We start from the raw sequence: 21,862 nt of genomic DNA, 5'->3' as shown, positions 1-21,862 counted from the left end.
TGGCTCCATCTGCCGTCGGCCTCTCCCCGTATGGCCTCCCATTGGCTCTCTCTGCCCTCCCGCTCTCCCAATGTGGCTTCCCATTGGCTCCATCTCTCCTCAGCGGCTCAGCCCCGCCCCATAGGCCCTTCCATCGTCTCCCTACTTAGCCACTCCCAGTATGGCCGCCTAGCCGCTGCTCTGTGGTCTTGAGGGAAAGCAGCGTCCTTTCCTGTTCCGTCGCGGTGGCCTGTGGGATTGCGGCGGCCCGTGTCGCGGTAGTTGTCGGCGCCCAAGATGGCGGCGGCCGTAGTCGGCGCCTCCTTGAAGCGCAGCGTCCCCGCGGTGACCCTGTGGGCGGCCGCGCGGCAGGTGAGGGGGGCCCGGCGGGCGGGTACCTCAGTGAGCGGGTCGGGGGCTGGGCCCGTCGGGGAGGAGGCGCGGGGGGGGGGGGGCTCTGGAGTGGAGCAGGCCCGGGAGGGGCCCCCCTGGGCGGAGGGACCCCAGGGGTGAAGTGCCCTGCCGGGGTCTCCTCCCTGCCCCCATCGCGCCTCTGCCGGGTCCCCCATCATCGCCCCCTGGGAGCGGGTCGGGGGCCGCCGGCGGCCCCGCCATCGTCACTGATTCGTGTCTCATCGTGGGCAAACCATTTCCCCTTCCCGTGCCTCAGTTTCTCGCCCTGTGAAGTAGCGGTGGGTGCTGTGAGGCTGGATAGATTTGGGGCCACTAGGGACCCTTCGGTGACAGCTGTTCTGTTTGGCTTAAACTGAGTTTTTTTGAGAGGCACGTGAATCATTTTGAAAGTCATCTAGATTGGTCATGGCCCTCTCTACCGATTTATACCAAAAATATATGAGTAAGTAATGGAAAGCTAGACAGGCTACGCCCTGTAGACGTTATATGTGGTGGTTACGCTAGCCAAAATTGGATCTGTAATTCTCCTCTGATGTTAGCGGTGTTTGAAACTGTAGCCGGTATGTGGGTAAGGGGTAAGTCTTACTTGTTTGTTTAATTAGAAAATGAAAACGATGAGGTTGACGCTTGTTGAAGGCCACACAGGAAGTCAGTGGTCGATCCTGGGCTCCTGACTACAGATATCTTGCTTTAATCACTAGGCAGCCAAATAAATCTCTTCCCAACCCAACATGTGTTGTCTAGAAAAATACACAAAGGAAATCTAAGGGGCTGTGTTGTCATTGTTTGAGCATAGGCCTGCCGTGGAGCACAGACAGCAGCTGCAGCAGCACCTGCTTCTCAGGCGATAGCACCACGTATCAAGACATTTGCTATCTACAGATGGGACCCAGACAAGCCTGGGGACAAGCCGCGCATGCAGACCTATGAAATTGATCTGAATAAGTGAGTATGCATATCAAATTATATGGATGCTGACCCCAGAGTGCTGCTCCACAGAGATGCCTTTTCCTCTGTCAGCTTTGGAGTGGTGTAAATCCTTTAAGACTCTAGATGTGGATTTAATTTAGCCACTCTGTAGCTGTTAATTAAAGGTCATAACAGCTCTATTAGTTTTACATGATCATTCGAGCTATGTTAGGATGATCAGTTACTGCACAGATGTGTCTCAATCATGTTATAACAAGGCTTGGTTTTGCCAGTGTAGGTGGGACCAGATAATGTTGTCACCAGGTAAAGGAAGCTTGGTACAACCATGTAGTACAATTCCTTTAGCCTGATGGTAACACAGGGCCAGAACGTGACAAGTAGAACTGTGTCCAGAGGAGTCCAACACAGGTGTCTCTCAAAATGATTAAAAGGATAATTCAGCTTCAGAATGTACATGAGACCCTAAAATGTCCCCAAGCCATACTAGAAACGCAAACACATCCAGGGTTTTAGCATGTTCTGGAAGTTTCCATGTTTATTCCAAAGTGGAACCATGCTGTATGTGCAGCTCGTGCTGGTATATCAAGAGAAGGATCCAGCAGAAATTATGGAGGTTACATCAGCTCCTCTCAAAGTGAGCGTGTGTGCCTGCCATTTATCACTTGGGTTTGCAGCTTGGGGTCGTATTAGAGATGCTCAAGTGGTAGCTAAAAGAAAAGGAGTACTTGTGGCACCTTAGAGACTAACAAATTTATTAGAGCATAAGCTTTCGTGAGCTACAGCTCACTTCATCGGATGCAGCTGAATCAAGTGGTAGCTGTGGCCAAGAACACTTTTTCCCTCTGCTGTTAGCAAGAAATGTGCAACCTTTTCTCCAGGGTGTAGGAAGGAACCTTGATACAAACACCTGTGCCTCTGTTTCCTCAGGATCCATTGCACACTACTTGGGGTCCATCTTAAGTCTATTCTGAAATTCTAAACTAATGCAGAACATAGCCACGTACTTATTAAAAAAAAAAATCTCGCAGAGAGAGCTGACTGTGTTGCTACTCTATAGTCAGCATTGGCTTCCAACTAGTTTCTGGGTGGAATTTTGTTTCTTATCTGTTACATAAACCTATGATATACATCTGTTACATAAACCTATTACATACATCTGTTACATACTTGAATGATTTTGAGACCTGGCTTTCCTTATGTAGTATTGCCTCATTTATGCTTAATGAGGATACTCAAACTCATAATAATAAACTCATATTTGATTTAAAGGGGAGGAGCCTGTAGCAAGGTCATTTACAATGAAAGCCTCCCCACTGTCCAACCCAGCCAGAGTTATTGATCTTTGGGGCACAGTGCGAAGCTCATCTGGTTTTTTGGTGCCTTCGTACCCCCCCCCCCCCCAGGAATTTTGGTGAGGGTGTGTGTTAAGGCACATGGGGTAGTATCTGAGTTTTATTTAATTGGATGATATATATTTTGTCACTTGGGATCGGTTTAAAGGGCAAGGTATTGTATTTAGAATTTTTATCCTAGGTATATTTGATAGGCACTTCCTAATAGAAATGCGAAGAATACAAAATCCAGTTTTTGTAGGATCTGTGTTCTGTAACAACAGACATATAGGCCAATAGCTGGGGGGGTGCAGATACTTCCCCTCCAATAAGGAAATGAATCTCTTTAAAAATTTCAGCAAGAGTAAAGAGGGAGTTGTTGTAAACAAGATCAGACTAGTAACTTTGTTTCCACAATCTAACATGTGAGAAGAGTGGAAAGGAAATAGTTGGGCTGTGGGGAATATGCAGGTTTATTAAAATGACTGGTTTCCATTATAGGTGTGGGCCTATGGTACTTGATGCGCTGATCAAGATAAAAAATGAGATGGACTCCACTCTGACCTTCCGCAGATCATGTAGGGAAGGTGAGGTGCTCTTTTTATAATTATTCAATCAGTTATGCTGAGGATCATTTGACACACTGGGTTCTGAGAAGATACTCATCTAAACAAAAGTGGATGATGAGAGTGGATATCCTATATCCAGAAGAACAACTCAGGATAGACCTTAGTATAGGGTGACCAGACAGCAAGTGTGAAAAATCTGGACGGGTGGGGGTAATAGGAGCCTATATAAGAAAAATACTCACAAATTGGGACTGTCCCTATAAAATTGGAACATCTGGTCACCCTACCTTAGTATACTACACTGCCTCTGATGCTATTAAGTACAGGGCACTTGACATCTGTCAGGTTCAAGTGCTAGGCTCATTCATAGATGAAAGTTATCAAATAACTTTGTTTCAATTTCAGTACATCAGTCAAAATTATTGCTCCTGAGTTTTGTTTTGTTTGCTGGGAATGATTGAAGGATTTTTCACTCTTTCCTCTTAACCAGGTAAAATGGTTAGTGTCGAGGGGAAAATCAACCTTGATGATTCTAAAAGCCACTTCTGTTGTGTACCTTTGTGTGTGCTACAATGCAGGAGGGTAATTGGCCAAGAATTGTTTCTGGTTTTGCAAATATTTCATATACTATAAGGCCGGAAGGGACCACTGTGTTCATCTAGCCTGACTTCTTATAGAACACACGCTATAGGACTTCCCTGAATTAATTCCTGTTAGAATTAGAGCAGATCTTTTAGAAAAACATCCAATCCTGATTTTAAAATGTCCAGTGATGGAAAATCCACCATAATCCTTAGTAAATGGTCCGGTGGCTAGTTGCCCTCGCTGTTCCATATTTGCAGATTATTTCTAGTCCGAATTGTCTAGCTTCAACTTCCATCCATTACCTTTGTCTGCTAGTTTGAAGAGCCATCCCTCAAATATCAAATTTCTGTTCCCCATGTAGGTAATTACAGACTTTAATCAAGTCATCCATTAATCTACTCTCTTTGATAAATTAAGTAGATAGAAGTCTTTGAATCTCACTGTAAGGCTTTTTCCCCCAATCTTTCAGCCATTTTTTCAGCTTTTCTCTGAACCCTCTCCAATTTTTCCAATGTTCTTCTTGAAATGTGGACACCAGGACTGGACAGAGTATTCCGGTAGCAGTCATCCGAGTGTAAAATACAGGGGTAATATAACCTCTCTACTTGTAATTAATGTTCTCCTGTTTATACATCCAAGGATTACATTAGCCCTTTTAGTCACAGTGTCGCACGACGAGATGAGGTCCCTTCTAACCCTATGATTCTATGTAAGTATCATGTGCAGCTGATTATACATCATGACCCCTAGTCTTTTTCAAAGTCCCTGCTTCCCATAGTAGCCCTTTATCCTTTAAATGTGGCCTAGGCTCTTTGTTCTTAGGTCATTGATTTGGTTGTCTTGAAATAAACACATTGTTCTCTTGCGCCGAGCTTACTAAGTGATGCAAAACGCTCGGTATCATTTACCTATTCTCATCGTTATTTACCATTCCACCAATCTTTGTGTAGTCTACAAACTTTATCGGTTATCTCTTTTTCTTCCTGGTCTTTGATAAAAATCTTGAATAGTGTTTGGCCAAGAGCCAGTCCCCTATGGGACCCTCTAGAAACACTCCCAGTTGATGGTGGTTTCCCATTCACAATTACTTTTTGCTTGCGTGTGTTTTTTGAACACTGCTCCACATTGCACAGAAACTTTCAGGGAGCTGTCCACAGTTGCACTCAAATCTATTTCCTGCGTGGCTACAGCTTGGTAATGTGTATGTGTAATTCAGATTACTCGTTCCAATGTGCATTACCTTACCTTTGTCAACCCTGAATTTGCCAGCTTCTGCTGCAGACTCAACGTAGTCAACTCTTGATGGAAGTCTGATGGAGCCTGTTTCATTGTTAAACAGTGACACTTCTGGCTGGCACAAGAGCTGCGTTGAATGAGATCCCAAGAGAATTCTGATCTTTCTTCTGGTAGAAGAGTGACAACTACACTAGCTTTTAAGACGGCATAATGGCTGGGGGAAAGAGGTAGTTTGGGGAAAGAAGGCCCCACCAAGAGGGTGAAAAGTTACAAGTCAGATGCTCCATTGTCTCTTCTCTCCTTCTCAGGCATTTGTGGCTCCTGCGCTATGAACATCAATGGTGGGAACACCCTGGCCTGTACCAAAAGAATTGACACCAACCTTAGCAAGGTCTCCAAAATCTACCCTCTCCCCCATATGTATGTGGTAAAGGATCTCGTTCCGGTGAGTTTCTGCCTCTTCTGTGATTTGTGGGACCACGGATGACACTGTTTCAGACTATAATATGGTTTTCAGGGATAGAGCGGCACACCGCTGAGAGATCATTCCAAAATTCGTACCTTTATATAATGTCTTTCTAAAAATTTTTGTGACAGAACAACGAGAGCTGGGGCAGAGAAAGATGAGTAACCGATTCCTTATTTCTGTAGCTTCATAGCCAGTGGTTACACCTGTTACTGTTAAATAGGAAGTGGGAGGTTAAAGGGGCAAATGCAACACTTTTTTTGGCTGAATGTGCATACAGAATTTCTGATCTCTTGCTAGTACAAATCATAATAAATAGTAAGTCAGTAAAATAATTTGTCTTTTTATTTAAACTCAGGACATGAGTAACTTCTACGCTCAGTACAAAGCCATTGAGCCTTACCTGAAGAAGAGGGATGAATCGAATCAGGGCAAAGAACAGTATCTGCAGTCCATAGAAGATCGTCAGAAACTGGTTAATACTCATGTTTTATTCCCCCCCCCCAACCCAGATGCTTTAATTTCATCCATATAAGAATTAGGTTAGACAACATGTCTGTTGTCGTGCGTAAGTCAGGGCTGTTCCTTAGAGGTAGGTGCAGAGCAGAAGAATCTCACCATCCCTGCTAGAATCCTTTCAAAGATTCCCTTATGTGGTGGGAATTGATTGGCTGGAATGTGGATTCTGTGGGTTTGTCTGCATGAGGAAACTAACTACAGTGTTAGTTACCACAACTCCTTTGGGTTGTAGTCTAACGTGATGGGAAAACAAGCAGTATAGACATGGACTTAAACATCATATCAGCTGTCTGCACTGAGGTTTTGTCTTCACTGCCAAAGAAAAATGATTTTGTGGTTTTTTGTTTTTTTTATATCAAGATAACATGCATTAGATCTCCGTGATTTTACAGCGAAGTGAGACTACGCTTTGTAGGTATTACCTTGAAGTAGCATGGTGTAGTCAACTCTATACCCCCTATCCAGGTTAGACCTCACCTGACTACATCATGGTAAAAACGACAGTGCCTTGTTTCCACTAGGATTTTACAGGGAAATAGCTAATGCACGTTTTTGGCATTGTGGACATAGCCATGGTGTTAAGCCACAGTTAATATTGTATAAGGTACCATGAGTCTTTGTTGTTCATGCTTTAACACACTGTTGTTTTCCCAGGTAAGTAAGCCCTTTGGAGGCTTTACACTGTTGACAGCTAGGATGGAAGACGGGAGGGCCTTTAAAGAGATTTACCCACTGGAAAAGTCTTGAAGGAAAAAAGAAAACATTTCTAGAGAAAACATTTTACATTGCCAGTAACTTTCTATACGTTTTCCCCCTTTTGCTACAGTTGGTGTGTGTAAATACAGGTTTTTCTATTCACACCCCAGCCTGTCCGGAAAGATCCTGCAGTCAAGTTATAATTGTGTGCTAGGGACATTGGTCTGTTGCTGTGGCCAATACCATGGTGTTGCAAATGCAATATCACTGCAGTATCAAGGAGGAGCAGATGGGCTAGGTTGTCCAAAGAAGTAAAAGAGGGCTTAGTTTGAACTGCATATATTCCTTTTTTAAAAAACAAACAAACAAAACAACCCTAAGAAATTGTTTGAAAACGTGAGAAATAATAGGATATCATTTCTAAAGGAATATCTGAACATTTCCAGCGTTTCTGACATGAAGCCATCATATGACTGCTAAAAATGTTAGTGGTACCATAAAATACCAGTACAGTAAAAGGCGCGTTATCCAGCCTTGTACCAACTGGAAAGCTCTCTAAAGCGGTGTTTCTAATCTTCATAGAAAGTCCGGTTTATAGTCCAGTTGGTGCGGGGCTGGCAGGCTCCCTACCTGGAGCTCCCCAGAAGCAGTGACGTGTTCCTGCTGCTCCTAGGCGAAGGAACAGCCACGAGGGGTTTGGTGTGTGGGAGGGGATGCAGTTCCCGGTTAATGGGAGCTGCAGAGCCAGCATTCAGCACGTGCCAGGGGCAGCATGCAGAGCCACCTGCTGTGCTTCCACCTAAGAGCAGCAGGGACAGTTCGCCACTTGTGGGGAGCCACCCAAGGTGAGCGCCCCCAGATCCAGAACCCCAAAACCCCTTCTGTGCACTTGCCCCGAAGCCCGTGTCCTGCATCCCCTCCCACATCCAAACTCCCTCCCTCTTAGTTAACTGGAATTTTTCACTTACCAGCACCCCACATTCCCCAACATGCCAGATAAAAAAGTGTTTACTGTACATTGTTTAACAAAACCCCAGAATTTCCCATCCGATGGTCTGAAAGTCAGGATTAGGGTATGGAAAAGATGCCATGGTGCTATCTGTATGTGGGATGATTAAATGAAAAGTCCTGTTAGTTTTCCTTTTATAAAGTGGCATCTATTTGAAATCTCATCAGTTAAAAAAATTAATTAAAAGCCGTTTCAGTTGCTATACAGTGCTGGAGTCTGATGCTACCAATGTTTCTGGTTTTGCTGTTTTTCTAAAAAAAATTCTTATCTTGCTTTGTGAAAATCTACACAAAGTGAAACTGACCAGGCAAGATGTGGTGTCAAATGCACAAAGTAAATTGAAAAAACAAGACATTTTTCTCAAATCTTTTATTTCTTGTAATCTTGGGTATTACTACTAACTGGTAAAAGTTTTGAGAAAGAAGCTAATTTCAGTTTGACTTTGTCCTTCTAAGTCTTCCAAAAATACCTTGAATCCTTTTCTCCTGTCATACAGCACTTTTGCCACAAACTCTGATTAGCTTCTTGAAATTTAAGCTTCAATTTTTTAGGAAAATATAGTTGAAGTATTGAAAATGAGTTTGATACTTACTACATTTGGAAGGATTTCACTGCAGAACAACCCATCTCCTCTCCTGTAGATTTATTTTATTGCTCCTCTTCGGTGATAAATTTATTCTTGTATTTTAATTCAAAACCTTCAGAATTGCAGTCCTGTACAAATAGGGTTCATTCTTTAAGAGGGGAGCTCAGTTAGAGTTTATTCTCAAGAAGCAATACTCAGAAATGAAGTTTAAATCAGACCAGGCAACACTCTTTAACTTGAGGTAGAGGGAAACATGGAGGACCCTCTTACAAAAATGACCGTTACTTTTATTTTCTTACTTACCAGAGGACGCTTCCTGACTTGTGTTCATCCATAGTCTACGCTTGAGAGTTCTACTATGAAATAATGGACTATTGTGTTCCTAGCTACAGGTGTTGTCTACACTGACCTAGAGGCCCAGTGCCATACTGCATAAGTACATCTTTTTTTTTTTTTTCCCCTCAGTGTCCTCAATAAATGGAACTCTGAACAGTCAGGATATGATAATTATCTGTTTTCATATAATGTGACGGATCCTGTGATGCTCCAGCAAATAGTTAAAGGAAAAACACAACTCCAGTGTTTTGTATATAGAAGTGGCTTCATGTTGTGGCTGGGAGAGCAGGGATGGTGTGACTGCCCTAAGTTGTATTTGTGGATCTGTTCAAAACTCATGGTAAAATACCACTTCTGTTCTTTAGTGGTTTTGCCCTCCTCTTTTGGTAGCCTTCACTGGGGCCTGCTTGAAACAAGCTGTTGGAATATAAGCATTGTTTTCTCTTCCACTTCTACTCCCCCAGTATTTTCATTGCCCCCTCCCTCCACAAAGAATCTTATTTCAATACAGCCAGAAGTAAAGGATCCTGGGTTTTCTGTTTCAAAGCACCAACTGACGGGAATCTCTCTACAAGTGCAGAAACTGGCCCTTTAGCACACTTAGCATGTGAACATATGGAAGTAGGAAGTCACAAGGGGAAAAAGGGTGGCCAGGGAAGTACATGTCTGTGAAGATCACCTTTCAGAAGAATTGTCATAGATAACGTCTTGCATTGCTGACTGTCCTTTCTCCCATTTGTATTCAGGATGGGCTCTATGAGTGCATTCTGTGTGCCTGCTGCAGTACCAGCTGCCCCAGTTACTGGTGGAATGGAGACAAATACCTGGGCCCTGCAGTGCTTATGCAGGTAAGAAGAAGGTAACTGCTGCATCGTGGGTGAGGGGCGGGGGCAGAGGCAGGATGGCATGATGGTGTTTGATAAAACAGGGTTGTTGAGTTACTTTCTGGCACTTCCCCCTTTTCTGAAACCAGTAGAAATGTGCAATGTGGCACTGTAAATCCTTTTAAGGGAGTCTTGTTTACTCAGCAGTACTTGTGGCACCTTAGAGACTAACAAATTTATTAGAGCATAAGCTTTCGTGAGCTACAGCTCACTTCATCGGATGCATTTGGTGGAAAAAACAGAGGAGAGATTTATATACACACACAGAGAACATGAAACAATGGGTTTATCATACACACTGTAAGGAGAGTTTTCAGAGTAACAGCCATGTTCGTCTGTATTCGCAAAAAGAAAAGGAGTACTTGTGGCACCTGAGAGACTAACAAATTTATTAGAGCATAAGCTTTCGTGAGCTACAGCTCACTTCATCGGATGCATTTGGTGGAAAAGTGTATCGGTGCATCCGATGAAGTGAGCTGTAGCTCACGAAAGCTTATGCTCTAATAAATTTGTTAGTCTCTAAGGTGCCACAAGTACTCCTTTTCTTTTTACTGTAAGGAGAGTGATCACTTAAGATAAGCCATCACCAGCAGCAGGGGGGGGAAAGGAGGAAAACCTTTCATGGTGACAAGCAAGGTAGGCTAATTCCAGCAGTTAACAAGAATATCAGAGGAACAGTGGGGATGGGGGAGAAATACCATGGGAAAATAGTTTTACTTTGTGTAATGACTCATCCATTCCCAGTCTCTATTCAAGCCTAAGTTAATTGTATCCAGTTTGCAAATTAATTCCAATTCAGCAGTCTCTCGTTGGAGTCTGTTTTTGAAGCTTTTTTGTTGAAGGATAGCCACTCTTAGGTCTGTGATCGAGTGACCAGAGAGATTGAAGTGTTCTCCAACTGGTTTTTGAATGTTATAATTCTTGACGTCTGATTTGTGTCCATTCATTCTTTTACGTAGAGACTGTCCAGTTTGGCCAATGTACATGGCAGAGGGGCATTGCTGGCACATGATGGCATATATCACATCGGTAGATGCGCAGGTGAACGAGCCTCTGATAGTGTGGCTGATGTGATTAGGCCCTATGATGGTGTCCCCTGAATAGATATGTGGACAGAGTTGGCAACGGGTTTTGTTGCAAGGATAGGTTCCTGGGTTAGTGGTTCTGTTGTGTGGTGTGTGGTTGCTGGTGAGTATTTGCTTCAGATTGGGGGGCTGTCTGTAAGCAAGGATGGCCTGTCTCCCAAGATCTGTGAGAGTGATGGGTCATCCTTCAGGATAGGTTGTAGATCCTTGATGATGCATTGGAGAGGTTTTAGTTGGGGGCTGAAGGGCTTCTACATCCATAGTGGCTGACAAAGGAGGTGCCGTCGTCATCATGAATAGGTCGGAGTATGAACAAGAGGCTACTAGGCAGCTCTCCAACACCACTTTCTACAAGCCATTACCCTCTGATCCCACTGAGAGTTACCAAAGGAAACTACAGCATTTGCTCAAGAAACTCCCTGAAAAAGCACAAGAACAAATCCGCACAGACCCACCCCTAGAACCCTGACCTGGGGTATTCTATCTGCTACCCAAGATCCATAAACCTGGAAATCCTAGATGCCCCATCATCTCAGGCATTGGCACCCTGACAGCAGGATTGTCTGGCTATGTAGACTCCCTCCTCAGGCCCTACGTTACCAGCACTCCCAGCTATCTTCGAGACACCACCGATTTCCTGAGGAAACTACAGTCCATTGGTGATCTTCTTAAAAACACCATCCTAGCCACTATGGATGTAGAAGCCCTCTACACCAACATTCCACCCTAAGATGGACTACAAGCCATCAGGATCAGTATCCCCGATACTGTCACGGCTAACCTGGTGGCTGAACTTTGTGACTTTGTCCTCACCCATAACTATTTCACATCTGGGGACAATGTATACCTTAAAATCAGCGGCACTGCGATGGGTACTCGCATGGCCCCACAGTATGCCAGCGTTTTTATGGCTGACTTAGAACAACGCTTCCTCAGCTCTCGTCCCCTAATGCCCGTACTCTACTTGCGCTACATTGATGACATCTTCATCATCTGGACCCATGGAAAAGAAGCCCTTGAGGAATTCCACCATGATTTCAACAATTTCCATCCCACCATCAACCTCAGCCTGGACCAGTCCACACAAGAGATCCACTTCCTGGACACTACGGTGCTAATAAGCGATGGTCACATAAACACCACCCTATATCGGAAACCTACTGACCGCTATTCCTACCTACATGCCTCTAGCTTTCATCCAGATCATACCACTCGATCGTCTACAGCCAAGCGCTACGATATAACCGCATTTGCTCCAACCCCTCAGACAGAGACAAACACCTACAAGATCTCTATCATGCATTCCTACAACTACAATACCCACCTGCTGAAGTGAAGAAACAGATTGACAGAGCCAGAAGAGTATCCAGAAATCATCTACTACCGGACAGGCCCAACAAAGAAAATAACAGAACGCCACTAGCCATCACCTTCAGCCCCCAACTAAGACCTCTCCAACGCATCATCAAGGATCTACAACCTATCCTGAAGGACGACCCATCACTCTCACAGATCTTGGGAGACAGGCCAGTCCTTGCTTACAGACAGCCCCCCAATCTGAAGCAAATACTCACCAGCAACCATACAACAGAACCACTAACCCAGGAACCTATCCTTGCAACAAAGCCCGTTGCCAACTCTGTCCACATATCTATTCGGGGGATACCATCAGAGGGCCTAATCACATCAGCCACACTATCAGAGGCTCGTTCACCTGCGCATCTACCGATGTGATATATGCCATCATGTGCCAGCAGTGCCCCTCTGCCATGCACATTGGCCAAACTGGACAGTCTCTACGTAAAAGAATGAATGGACACAAATCAGACGTCAAGAATTATAACATTCAAAAACCAGTTGGAGAACACTTCAATCTTTCTGGTCACTCGCTTACAGACCTAAGAGTGGCTATCCTTCAGCAAAAAAGCTTCAAAAACAGACTCCAACGAGAGACTGCTGAATTGGAATTAATTTGCAAACTGGATACAATTAACTTAGGCTTGAATAGAGACTGGGAATGGATGAGTCATTACACAAAGTAAAACTATTTCCCCATGTTATTTCTCTCCCCACCCCCCACTGTTCCTCTGATATTCTTGTTAACTGCTGGAATTAGCCTACCTTGCTTGTCACCATGAAAGGTTTTCCTCCTCCCCCCCCCCCCCCCCCCCTGCTGGTGATGGCTTATCTTAAGTGATCACTCTCCTTACAGTGTGTATGATAAACCCATTGTTTCATGTTCTCTGTGTTTGTATATAAATCTCTCCTCTGTTTTTTCCACCAAATGCATCCAATGAAGTGAGCTGTAGCTCACGAAAGCTTATGCTCTAATAAATGTGTTAGTCTCTAAGGTGCCACAAGTACTCCTTTTCTTTTTGCGAATACAGACTAACACGGCTGCTACTCTGAAACTTGTTTACTCAGAGCTCAAGAGCAAGGGGATTTAGTAAATAACCTCAAATATATTAAAAAAAAATAATTTTGAAAAGTCAGAATCCCCACATGGGATGCACCTCTCTCTAATCCTGTGTAATTCACCCCCAGTTAGTGGATAACCAACACTCTAAGCCCTGCTTGTTGTGAACAGTGTGGATGGGGCGTGATACAGATGTTATGAAAGGCCTTGTCATACTACTTAAGGGTTAGGTAACAAGCGTTTTTCATTATCTAACAGATCTTGTTTTTTCCACTGCTTACCAGAGACTGGCTTGCTCTTCTGGATGATACACATAGACTAATTGGGTCATGTTCTTTACTGTCCTTTAGAGATTCCTTTTTTTTTTTCCCCCTCACTCCAAAGAAGGGCATTGAACACACTTCCTGGCTTGTTCCAAAAGATCAGTGGGTCAATACTGAATATAATAAATTTGTAGAGAGAGAGACTGACCACAAGATAGAAAGCCAGGAATTCCTGAGTTCGAATTCTAGCTCTGAGACTCTCCCTCTGTGACTATGATATTTTCTCTAATTTTTCTCCCTCGGTTTCCTTGCCTGTGGTGTTAAAATGACAGTAATACTTGCCTACCTCACATGGGTGTTCTGAGCAAATAACACTTTTTAAAGTGCCTTGAAGATGAAAACTACTTAATAGTTTTTATTACATCTTACCTGTCATGCTAATGCACTGAGCATATTGCACTGGCAGAGGAAGCAAATTAATCACTGTTCCATTGATGAAAGATCACATTGGCTATTGCAACAATTTCCAGATATTTTAACTAATTACTTCTAATAACAATTGCACCCAAGATTTTAAAGAAGTAGTTGGATTTTTGCAGCATATTAAAGGAAGTGATTTAGACTTGGCACTGAAAGCCTCAAATTAAATCATGCTTTTGATATGTATCTTTAATCAAATGCTTTTCTCCAAGTATGGAAGGATACAGCATGCCCAGTAACGCTCTGCTTTTCAGGCATATCGCTGGATGATTGACTCCAGAGATGACTATACAGAAGAACGTCTGGCACAGCTTGAGGACCCATTTTCCCTCTACCGTTGTCATACCATCATGAACTGCACACAAACTTGCCCCAAGGTACGTGTCCCTCTGACACCATGTACCCCTATGTTCACCCCTTTTTCAACACTATGATAGATTTCGTACAAAGTATGCCTTGTGAGGTATCATTTGAAAACTCATAATTTACTGATCATTATTGTTCTGGTAAAATATGTGGTGATGTATGTAAAGTTATAGGATTCTGCTGTATGATATTAACACAGGAATGTTCCGAGTCTGGGGATGAGTCACAAACCAGTTCCCCAGAGACACAAGTTTAGCCGACACCTCAGCCAGATGTCAGCAAGATCAAATGGACTATCACCTGGTTAAGTGGCCACCCCTTTGGCAGGAAAGAGGATGTGACCAAAAATCTACATCTTGACAAAGAAACAGCTGGGGGTTCTGTCCACACAGATTAGGTCTCCTGAACCTCAGCTGGAGATGCATCCGATGAAGTGAGCAGTAGCTCACGAAAGCTTATGCTCTAATAAATTTGTTAGTCTCTAAGGTGCCACAAGTACTCCTTTTCTTTTTGCGAATACAGACTAACACGGCTGCTACTCTGAAACCTGTCAGCTGGAGATAATTCTCAAAGAGGAGAAAGAGTTGTAAAAACCGATAGGAGATGCCCCAAATTATCTGTTCCTCCTTTCTCTCTACGCATGGTTTCCATAACACCTGAAGAACAAATTAAACAGCTCTGGACTGGGGGAGGGATCTTGGCTGAAAGATTCAGGCTTTGTCTACACAGGCAAGTGAAAGACACAACTTTTGTCATTCAGAGATGTTTTTAAAAAAACCCAAACAAACAAAAAAAAACAAAACTCCCACCCCCGAAAGACAGAAGTTTTGTTGACAAGAAGTGCTGGTGTGAACAGCGCTTTGTAAAACACTAACGCCACTCGTTTAGGGTGGAGCTTTTTGTCTGCAGGAAAGCTGCCTCCTGCTGACAAACAGTGGCTAGGCTGCGCACCTTTTAACAGCACAGCTGTAGCGGCACAGCTGTGTCGCTAAACTCCGCATAGTGTAGACATAGCCTCAGTCATTTTCCTTCTTTCTGTTTTTAATAAAGTTGTCTTATTGTTTTATCTAGACTGGTGGTTCCAACCTTTCCAAGCTACTGATCCTCCTTTCAGGAGTCTCAAGCTCAAGCCCCCTACTCGGCGCTCAAGCATGTAACTTAGCTTTGTGGGGCCCCAACAGTTGCCCTCCTTGGCACCCCTAATGTAGGCCCTGCACTTGGGACCCTCTCACCCCCAAAAAAACCTGTCCTGTGACCCCAGGTTGAGAAACACTGATCTAAATTAATTGATATACCTCCTGGAAGACCTCCGTATGCGCCCAGGAGTACGAATTGGTTGAGAACCACTGTGACTGGAGTCCCAGGGGAGCCAGCTAAGGTCGCTCAATTAGGGTGAACAGTAAAGAATAGGGCAGACAATCCCCAAAGCTGGTGGATATTCCAATGCTTAGATTTACCAAGCCAGCACACAACAGCTTCTACAATACCTCACTGGTTACCCAGAAGCCAACAACACAGTTCCCTTAAAGCAACCCAGCCTCAGGCCTCCACCCAGACACCCAAGTCAAATATAATGAGGATCACTGAAAATCTTATTCATCATATAAAAAAGTTCTACTAATCCCCAAAGGATCAGACACGTTACCTCCCAGGTTAATGAATATTCCAGATCTTACCCAAATAAATGCTTTCAGCCAATTCTTATTAACTAAACTAAAATTAATTAAAAAATGAGAGAGAGTATTGGTTAAAAGATCAATATACATACAGACATGAGTATAATTCTTGATATTCAGATTCATAGCAGAGATGGGAGCTCTGTAGTTGTAAAGAGCTCTTTGAGAATTGGTTCATAGGTTATAGTCCGATATATATATATTCAGGGTGGCCCAGTCAGGACTGGGATCTCAGCCTTGTTGCTTAAGCTTCCCTTGCATGAAGTCTCAAGCAGAATCTGAGATATAAAAAAAGGATTGGGATCCAAAGCATCTTTATATAGTTTCAGGCCTTCTTGTAACAGCTCGGAGTCCTTCAGTGATCAGGCAATTATGGGGACTTTTGAAGTAGATCCATTTCCTGAGCATCGCTGGTAATTATCTACACTGATTAGCATAAGGCGATTGACTGTTTTTCCACCATTCACAGATGATTTGCTCTACATTTCAAGGAGAGATGAATATAGGATATCCTATGTTTACAAAAAGAAAAGGAGTACTTGTGGCATCTTAGAGACTAACAAATTTGTTTACAGTTCATTTAAATGTTAAGATGTCCTTTTGATCTCTGAATTAACAGAATACAGCATAGGCAGGGACTGTTTGATTACATTGTTAACCTCTACCAATATATATGTGTAAACACACAAACACAAAGGTTATCTACTAACGTGTCTTTAAGGGTTGGATTTGGATCATTTATCTTGTGGGATGCTTAACCTTTTCTGGTCATGCATCACAAACCACTGATCTAGACCAGTGTGTTTGGATTGAAGTGTTTGGGAAACTCCATTTAGGATAACAAGATCTGTACATATCATTTTCTATTAATAACATGACAGACTTTATATGAGCTTGTGTTGCCCAGGAGAGGGCTGGGCAGTATGAGGTGTTCATTTCTTGGGGGAAAGTCCGAACTGGGAATTTGCTGGTGTTGCTCTGCTGTGTAATTCAAAGGTGGCTGGCCATAGCACCCTTCACAGTACAACTGGGAGTAACTTGCATGCTGGAGGCTGTGTGTGATCAAATCAGGAGTGGTAGCTCTCACAACAAAGCAGTGTAAAAAGCATCCCAGGTTGGAGTACTGAGGGGATACAGCTGTTCACCGGGTCAGATTGTGCCCTGGGTAAGGTCACACCCTCCCTGCCTGATCTCACTGCTAGGATGTTTGCAAAGATGATGTGGGGTGGGAGCAGGTGAGTAGAGTCCCATGTAGGTTGTTAGACTATCGAGTTGAGGAATGAGAGCACATCAGGCTGAACAAAACTTTAAATTTGCCCTCTGAAATATGCTGCATATTCTTGTGTCTGAACAATCAGCTGCTGCACTTGTATAGCAATAAGTGAAACCTATCATGGAATGAAGTGGTGACTGAAGCCCATTGTTTGTATTACAAGCAATTGTGACATCTCTTCCAGTGGGGTCATACCTCTTCCAGGGGTACTCACACTCAGTCTGTGGGCCCAATAACTGGGGTGCGAGCAAGAAAGTCTATTGTCTAACATGTTTGTGAAATGCTGGGATTTTTTCCTAGAAACATATGCACCCCCTTAGCAAGGGGCCTCATTACCTCCCTCCCACCCTAAGAAAAAAATCCAGGAAAGAGTCTTATGAGCTCCAGAAAGTCTTGAAAGCTGCCTTCTTAAGGGATATTTGCCATGCACCCTTCAACTCAATTAGGCACAATTAGTAGTCTCTGCTTCGGAGATTAAGGCTATAATAGCAGCTGGAAGTGCAGGTCAGGACTGCAGTGCCTTAACTGAGTTGTGGTAGGCGAGGGAAGTCTATCGTGGTTCTAAATATTGGTGTTCGACCATCAAGAGCAGTATGTTTATCCTCTAAATAAGTATCTGTTCATATTCCTGCGGTTCAGGGTATCATTGAAGTGCAGTATAGCTTGTGCGTTTGTGTGAGAGCGAAGAGGCTAAAGTGAGCTTCAGCTATGTCTGGGAATTGTAATGCAGTGGGAGCCTGTTACCAGGGCCAGTTTAGGTAGCTCCCAGTTTGCTTGTTAATAACGTGCAGATCACTACATTCAGAACTATGGGAATGAATTTTTCAAATCAAATCTGTGCAGAAAGTAAAATCTCCATCATGCAGTGACCTAGTGAGTTGTCATGGCAGATAATCAAGTTTGAAGGGTTCTAGCTCTCCTGCAAACAATATTATTCTTTAACTCTGTGTGGGTTGCACCTGGAAAGGTGTGAAATTCTTCCCTATAACTTTATGAAAACAACAAAGAAATTGCTTCTAATCAGATTTACAACTGAAAGCCCACTGCCTAGTAGGCAGGAGGCAAATGCCTGCTACAGGACTACATAACTCTTGGAAGTAAGATTCTCAGGGATCATCCATCTCTACAAGTGCTGATCACTAAAACTCAGTGCTTCTGTGCGTATTAAATAGCGATTCCAGGTTACATTTATTGCTGACTTCTACAGAATGTAATTAACCAGTTACATTTGGAGCTAAATCATCAGTTGATGTGAACGTGATGTAGTTCCCTTGAAGTCAGTGTTCATCTATGCTAACCGAAGATCCTGTGTGTGCACGCACAGGTGAGAGAGAGAGAATTGTGTGAGCATTATAATGAAGCAGCACATCATGGGTTTTGCATTTCTTACCGGTATCTATGATTTATTAGTTAATAATCACCATGTTTCAACCAGACACTGTAACCCTGGGTCTTCCCTTGGTCATATCTGAATTCTCCATGATTAGCGGTCTGGCAGGGTGCTTGTGATTTTTCCCTTTTATGTTGAGATTAAGCACACTCATTTAGTTAGGCAGCACTATAGGATTGTATAAAGGCCTTTCACAGCATGAATGGTGGCTCTACGATACAACAACAAATCCTTTGGAAAACTGAACAACCAGAAGCATGATGCTGTGCTAGAATCATTTTTGTGTTGTAGACTGAAGTGCTCTTGCTTTCTATCCCTCAGGTTCCATTTAAGATGCGGTTCTTGCTTTTCTCCTAGTTTTTAAATAAAACATTAGGTTTTGTATCTTGACTCCAGTGAAACTTACACAAGAGACCATCTTGATTAGGCAAGCTCCTGCCTTTGGAGCCCATGTGAAAATACCTCCAAATGTATTGAGTACAACTCTGCTCCAACTTAATCAAGAGATCTTATCTCTGAGCAGTTAGGTTTGTTGTCAGTCCGTTGAGTGGCTGCTTGTTAGGTCTTGCTATATTCAGACTAAAAGATATCAGAAATATTTTTGTTTCTTAAAATGACATGGGCTGGTACTAACAAATATATATTGTGGCCCAGGAAGGGGCTGCAAACATTTGAACAAGGGCCCTTTTTGAAGATTTTATCGGGGTCAGAATTGGGCACCGTTGCCAAGAGGCAGCTACCTGCTGGATATGTCCCCACTCATCCCACCTGGCTTGCCTCTTCCCCCCTCCCCCCAGACATTGTTCCACTCCTTCCCTGAAAAGTTGGAATTTGGGATGCAGTGATTTTGCATCTTCTCACATTATGGTATGCAGAGACATCCAGGTTATTGCCTGTCTTGTCTGGGGCAGATCATAACTGAGTGGCTCCCCTGTGCACCATATCATGCGAACAACCAAAAGGAGATACCGTACTGGGGCTTGCCATGGGAGCAGGTGGACTCTACTTTTATTTTTCAAAATGAGAAGGTGTGGATTTTGCAGCCCACACTCTGCCAACTTGCCTCAGTGGGGCCGGCATGGCTGTGAGCTTACAACATCAACCCACGTTGATGTAAAGGAAACTCTATTAAGTGTAAAAAGAAAAGGAGTACTTGTGGCACCTTAGAGACTAACAAATTTATTAGAGCATAAGCTTTTGTGAGCTACAGCTCACTTCCTTTTTCCCACCGAATGCATCCGATAAAGTGAGCTGTAGCTCACGAAAGCTTATGCTCTAATAAATTTGTTAGTCTCTAAGGTGCCACAAGTACTGCTTTTCTTTTTGCGAATACAGACTAACACGGCCGCTACTCTGAAATCTATTAAGTGTAGTGTTAATTTCTCTGTCCGCTAACTGTTACACTTTGTCTTTGTAGGGATTGAACCCTGGAAAAGCAATTGCTGAAATCAAGAAAATGATGTCAACTTACAAAGAGAAGGCAGTCAGCGCATAATGCTGTTTCTTAATCATAGGCGTAAAACGCACATTCTGTAGCTGAAGGTAATTTATATCTGATTTAGAAAGAGGGTTCCAGCAGGGACTCATGTTTTCCAGCGATATGCATGTACAATAAATACTGTAAAGAACAAATAAGAGCTCCTACTTTATTAATATAATTGAACCAACTTCTCTTTCTCCCCTGTGCCTCCTGGATGAATTTGTAAATTCCAGCTGAAGTCTGAAATTGGTTGACCTCTGGTGTGTGCAGGTTATAGGAGTGCTACACCTCAGGCTTTACTCTAAGATTCTGGATATGGTTTCCACGTTGGCACCACAGCAAAGCAGTAACCCGAAGACACTAATTCATCTAATAACGTTCATTCAGATATAGCCATCGCGGAGGTTAAAGGTATGGGAGAAGCTTTCAAGGAAGGTGTGTGGGTAGAAATTACATGTGAAGTGGGAATTATCAACCTGAAAAGTTTGGGGGGTTTTATGGGAAGACTCTTGCCTGGCAACGAAACTATAACTACTTAGGAAAGTGCTATGCTGCCTCAGACCGGTGGTCTGTACCCAGCCAGGCCAAGAACTTAATGATCCAACCAGCAGAACAAATTCAGGGATGAATCCTGGTCAGGCGCTGCCTGAGGCACATTGCGGATGTGCTGAGAAGTCCGCACCAGATGCTTCCGAGTGCAAGAAACCCTGTAATGCAAAACTGTGAAATAAGCTACCCATAGTGGAATGTTGTTTATTCCCGTTAGTTACTGGTCTGCCCTGAAGCATGAAGAGTTGCATCCCTCCTGAAGCATACTTGTATTTAATAGAACCCTGCGTGTTCTTATCCATATAACTAACTGCTCCTTTTTTGAGTACTTGGAATTCTGTGGTGCTCTCAGAACTGTGGCAATGAGTTCCATAGGTTGGCTATGCATTGTGGTTAAATCAATTTTCAATTTGCTTCCTTTTCAGTCTCATTGAGTGTCCCCTGTGTGCTACATGTTTCACTCAGTTGCAGCTGACCTGTGATTAATAGTTCCTGAAAGCCATCAGCACCGGTTAACATCCTAATTGGATACAGATCCACAAGATTCCATGTGCAAATATTTTAATGGCTTTCAGCTAACTGCAGGCACATGTCCCCTTTAACTTATTGATATGTCTGTATTCTATTACATCTTCCCTTCTGCAAAATCTGACAATCTCTTCCATCTATGGGAAGAATCTAGTTTCCTTATGAATAATTGGTTACCTTATAAAAAAAAAAAATGTACTCTCTGTGCACCCTATTGCTAAGAGGCAGAGCAGCATCTGAGTAGATATTGTTCCTAGAGTCAAATGAATAATCTCCTCTTGAATTCTGGTGAATTTTATCTGCTGACAGCTTAATTCAATTTTGCTACTTATCTTTAAGATGCTAGAGGCAAAATCATATATTGAGTGAAAGAAACCCTGCAGAACACAAGGAAAGAACAAGAATAAAGTTTGTGGCGCACCATCAGCATTATCTGTGTAGAAGGTTTCCTCTGTGAAACAAAGTTTTGATGATTTCTTAAGACTGTCTCTTCACCTAAGAATAAATAAATCCCTGCCATGCAGAATTTTGTTTTAATGGGAAGGAAAGAGAATGTACTGGTTGGCATATTTTAGGGGGGATGTTTTTTTAATCAGTTTCCACTAGTTGAGGATTGAAGTCCATGGCCTATACAAAATTAAAGATTTACGTTTTTTGAGCTCTTCATGTCAAAAGCATCCCAAATATAGTACAATGGCTAGCCACTGTTGTCCATCGCTAGGATTGCTTTACTTGTTGCTGAAATGCAGCCACCTCTGCAGTAAAGAAGGTAGCAACAATTCACTATCCATCCTCAACTCTTGTGGAGAACATTAT

The 21,862-nt window shown here is 43.1% G+C and overlaps 1 protein-coding gene across 2 annotated transcripts; it reads left to right on the top strand.

Annotated features, from left to right (window-relative positions):
- Positions 1-146: 146 nt before the first annotated feature.
- Positions 147-21,563, top strand: SDHB (succinate dehydrogenase complex iron sulfur subunit B). 2 transcript variants are annotated; one of them, XM_038376813.2, is made up of 9 exons: positions 183-351; positions 1,190-1,338; positions 3,156-3,241; positions 5,353-5,489; positions 5,869-5,985; positions 9,403-9,504; positions 14,039-14,161; positions 19,907-20,031; positions 20,203-21,563. In XM_038376813.2, the coding sequence occupies exons 1-8, from the start codon at positions 277-279 to the stop codon at positions 19,982-19,984; spliced, it is 867 nt and encodes a 288-aa protein (XP_038232741.1). In that variant the 5' UTR covers positions 183-276; the 3' UTR covers positions 19,985-20,031; positions 20,203-21,563. The 2 variants fall into 2 exon arrangements, with proteins under 2 accessions (XP_038232740.1, XP_038232741.1); XM_038376812.2 differs by lacking the exon at positions 20,203-21,563 and having other exon boundaries at positions 147-351; positions 19,907-20,121.
- Positions 21,564-21,862: the final 299 nt, after the last annotated feature.

Source organism: Dermochelys coriacea, chromosome 18, assembly GCF_009764565.3.
Source record: "Dermochelys coriacea isolate rDerCor1 chromosome 18, rDerCor1.pri.v4, whole genome shotgun sequence".
NCBI classification, from domain to species: Eukaryota; Metazoa; Chordata; order Testudines; family Dermochelyidae; genus Dermochelys; species Dermochelys coriacea.
The sequence above is the reverse complement of the archived record's forward strand: the minus strand, read 5'-3'. Positions and strand labels throughout refer to the sequence as shown.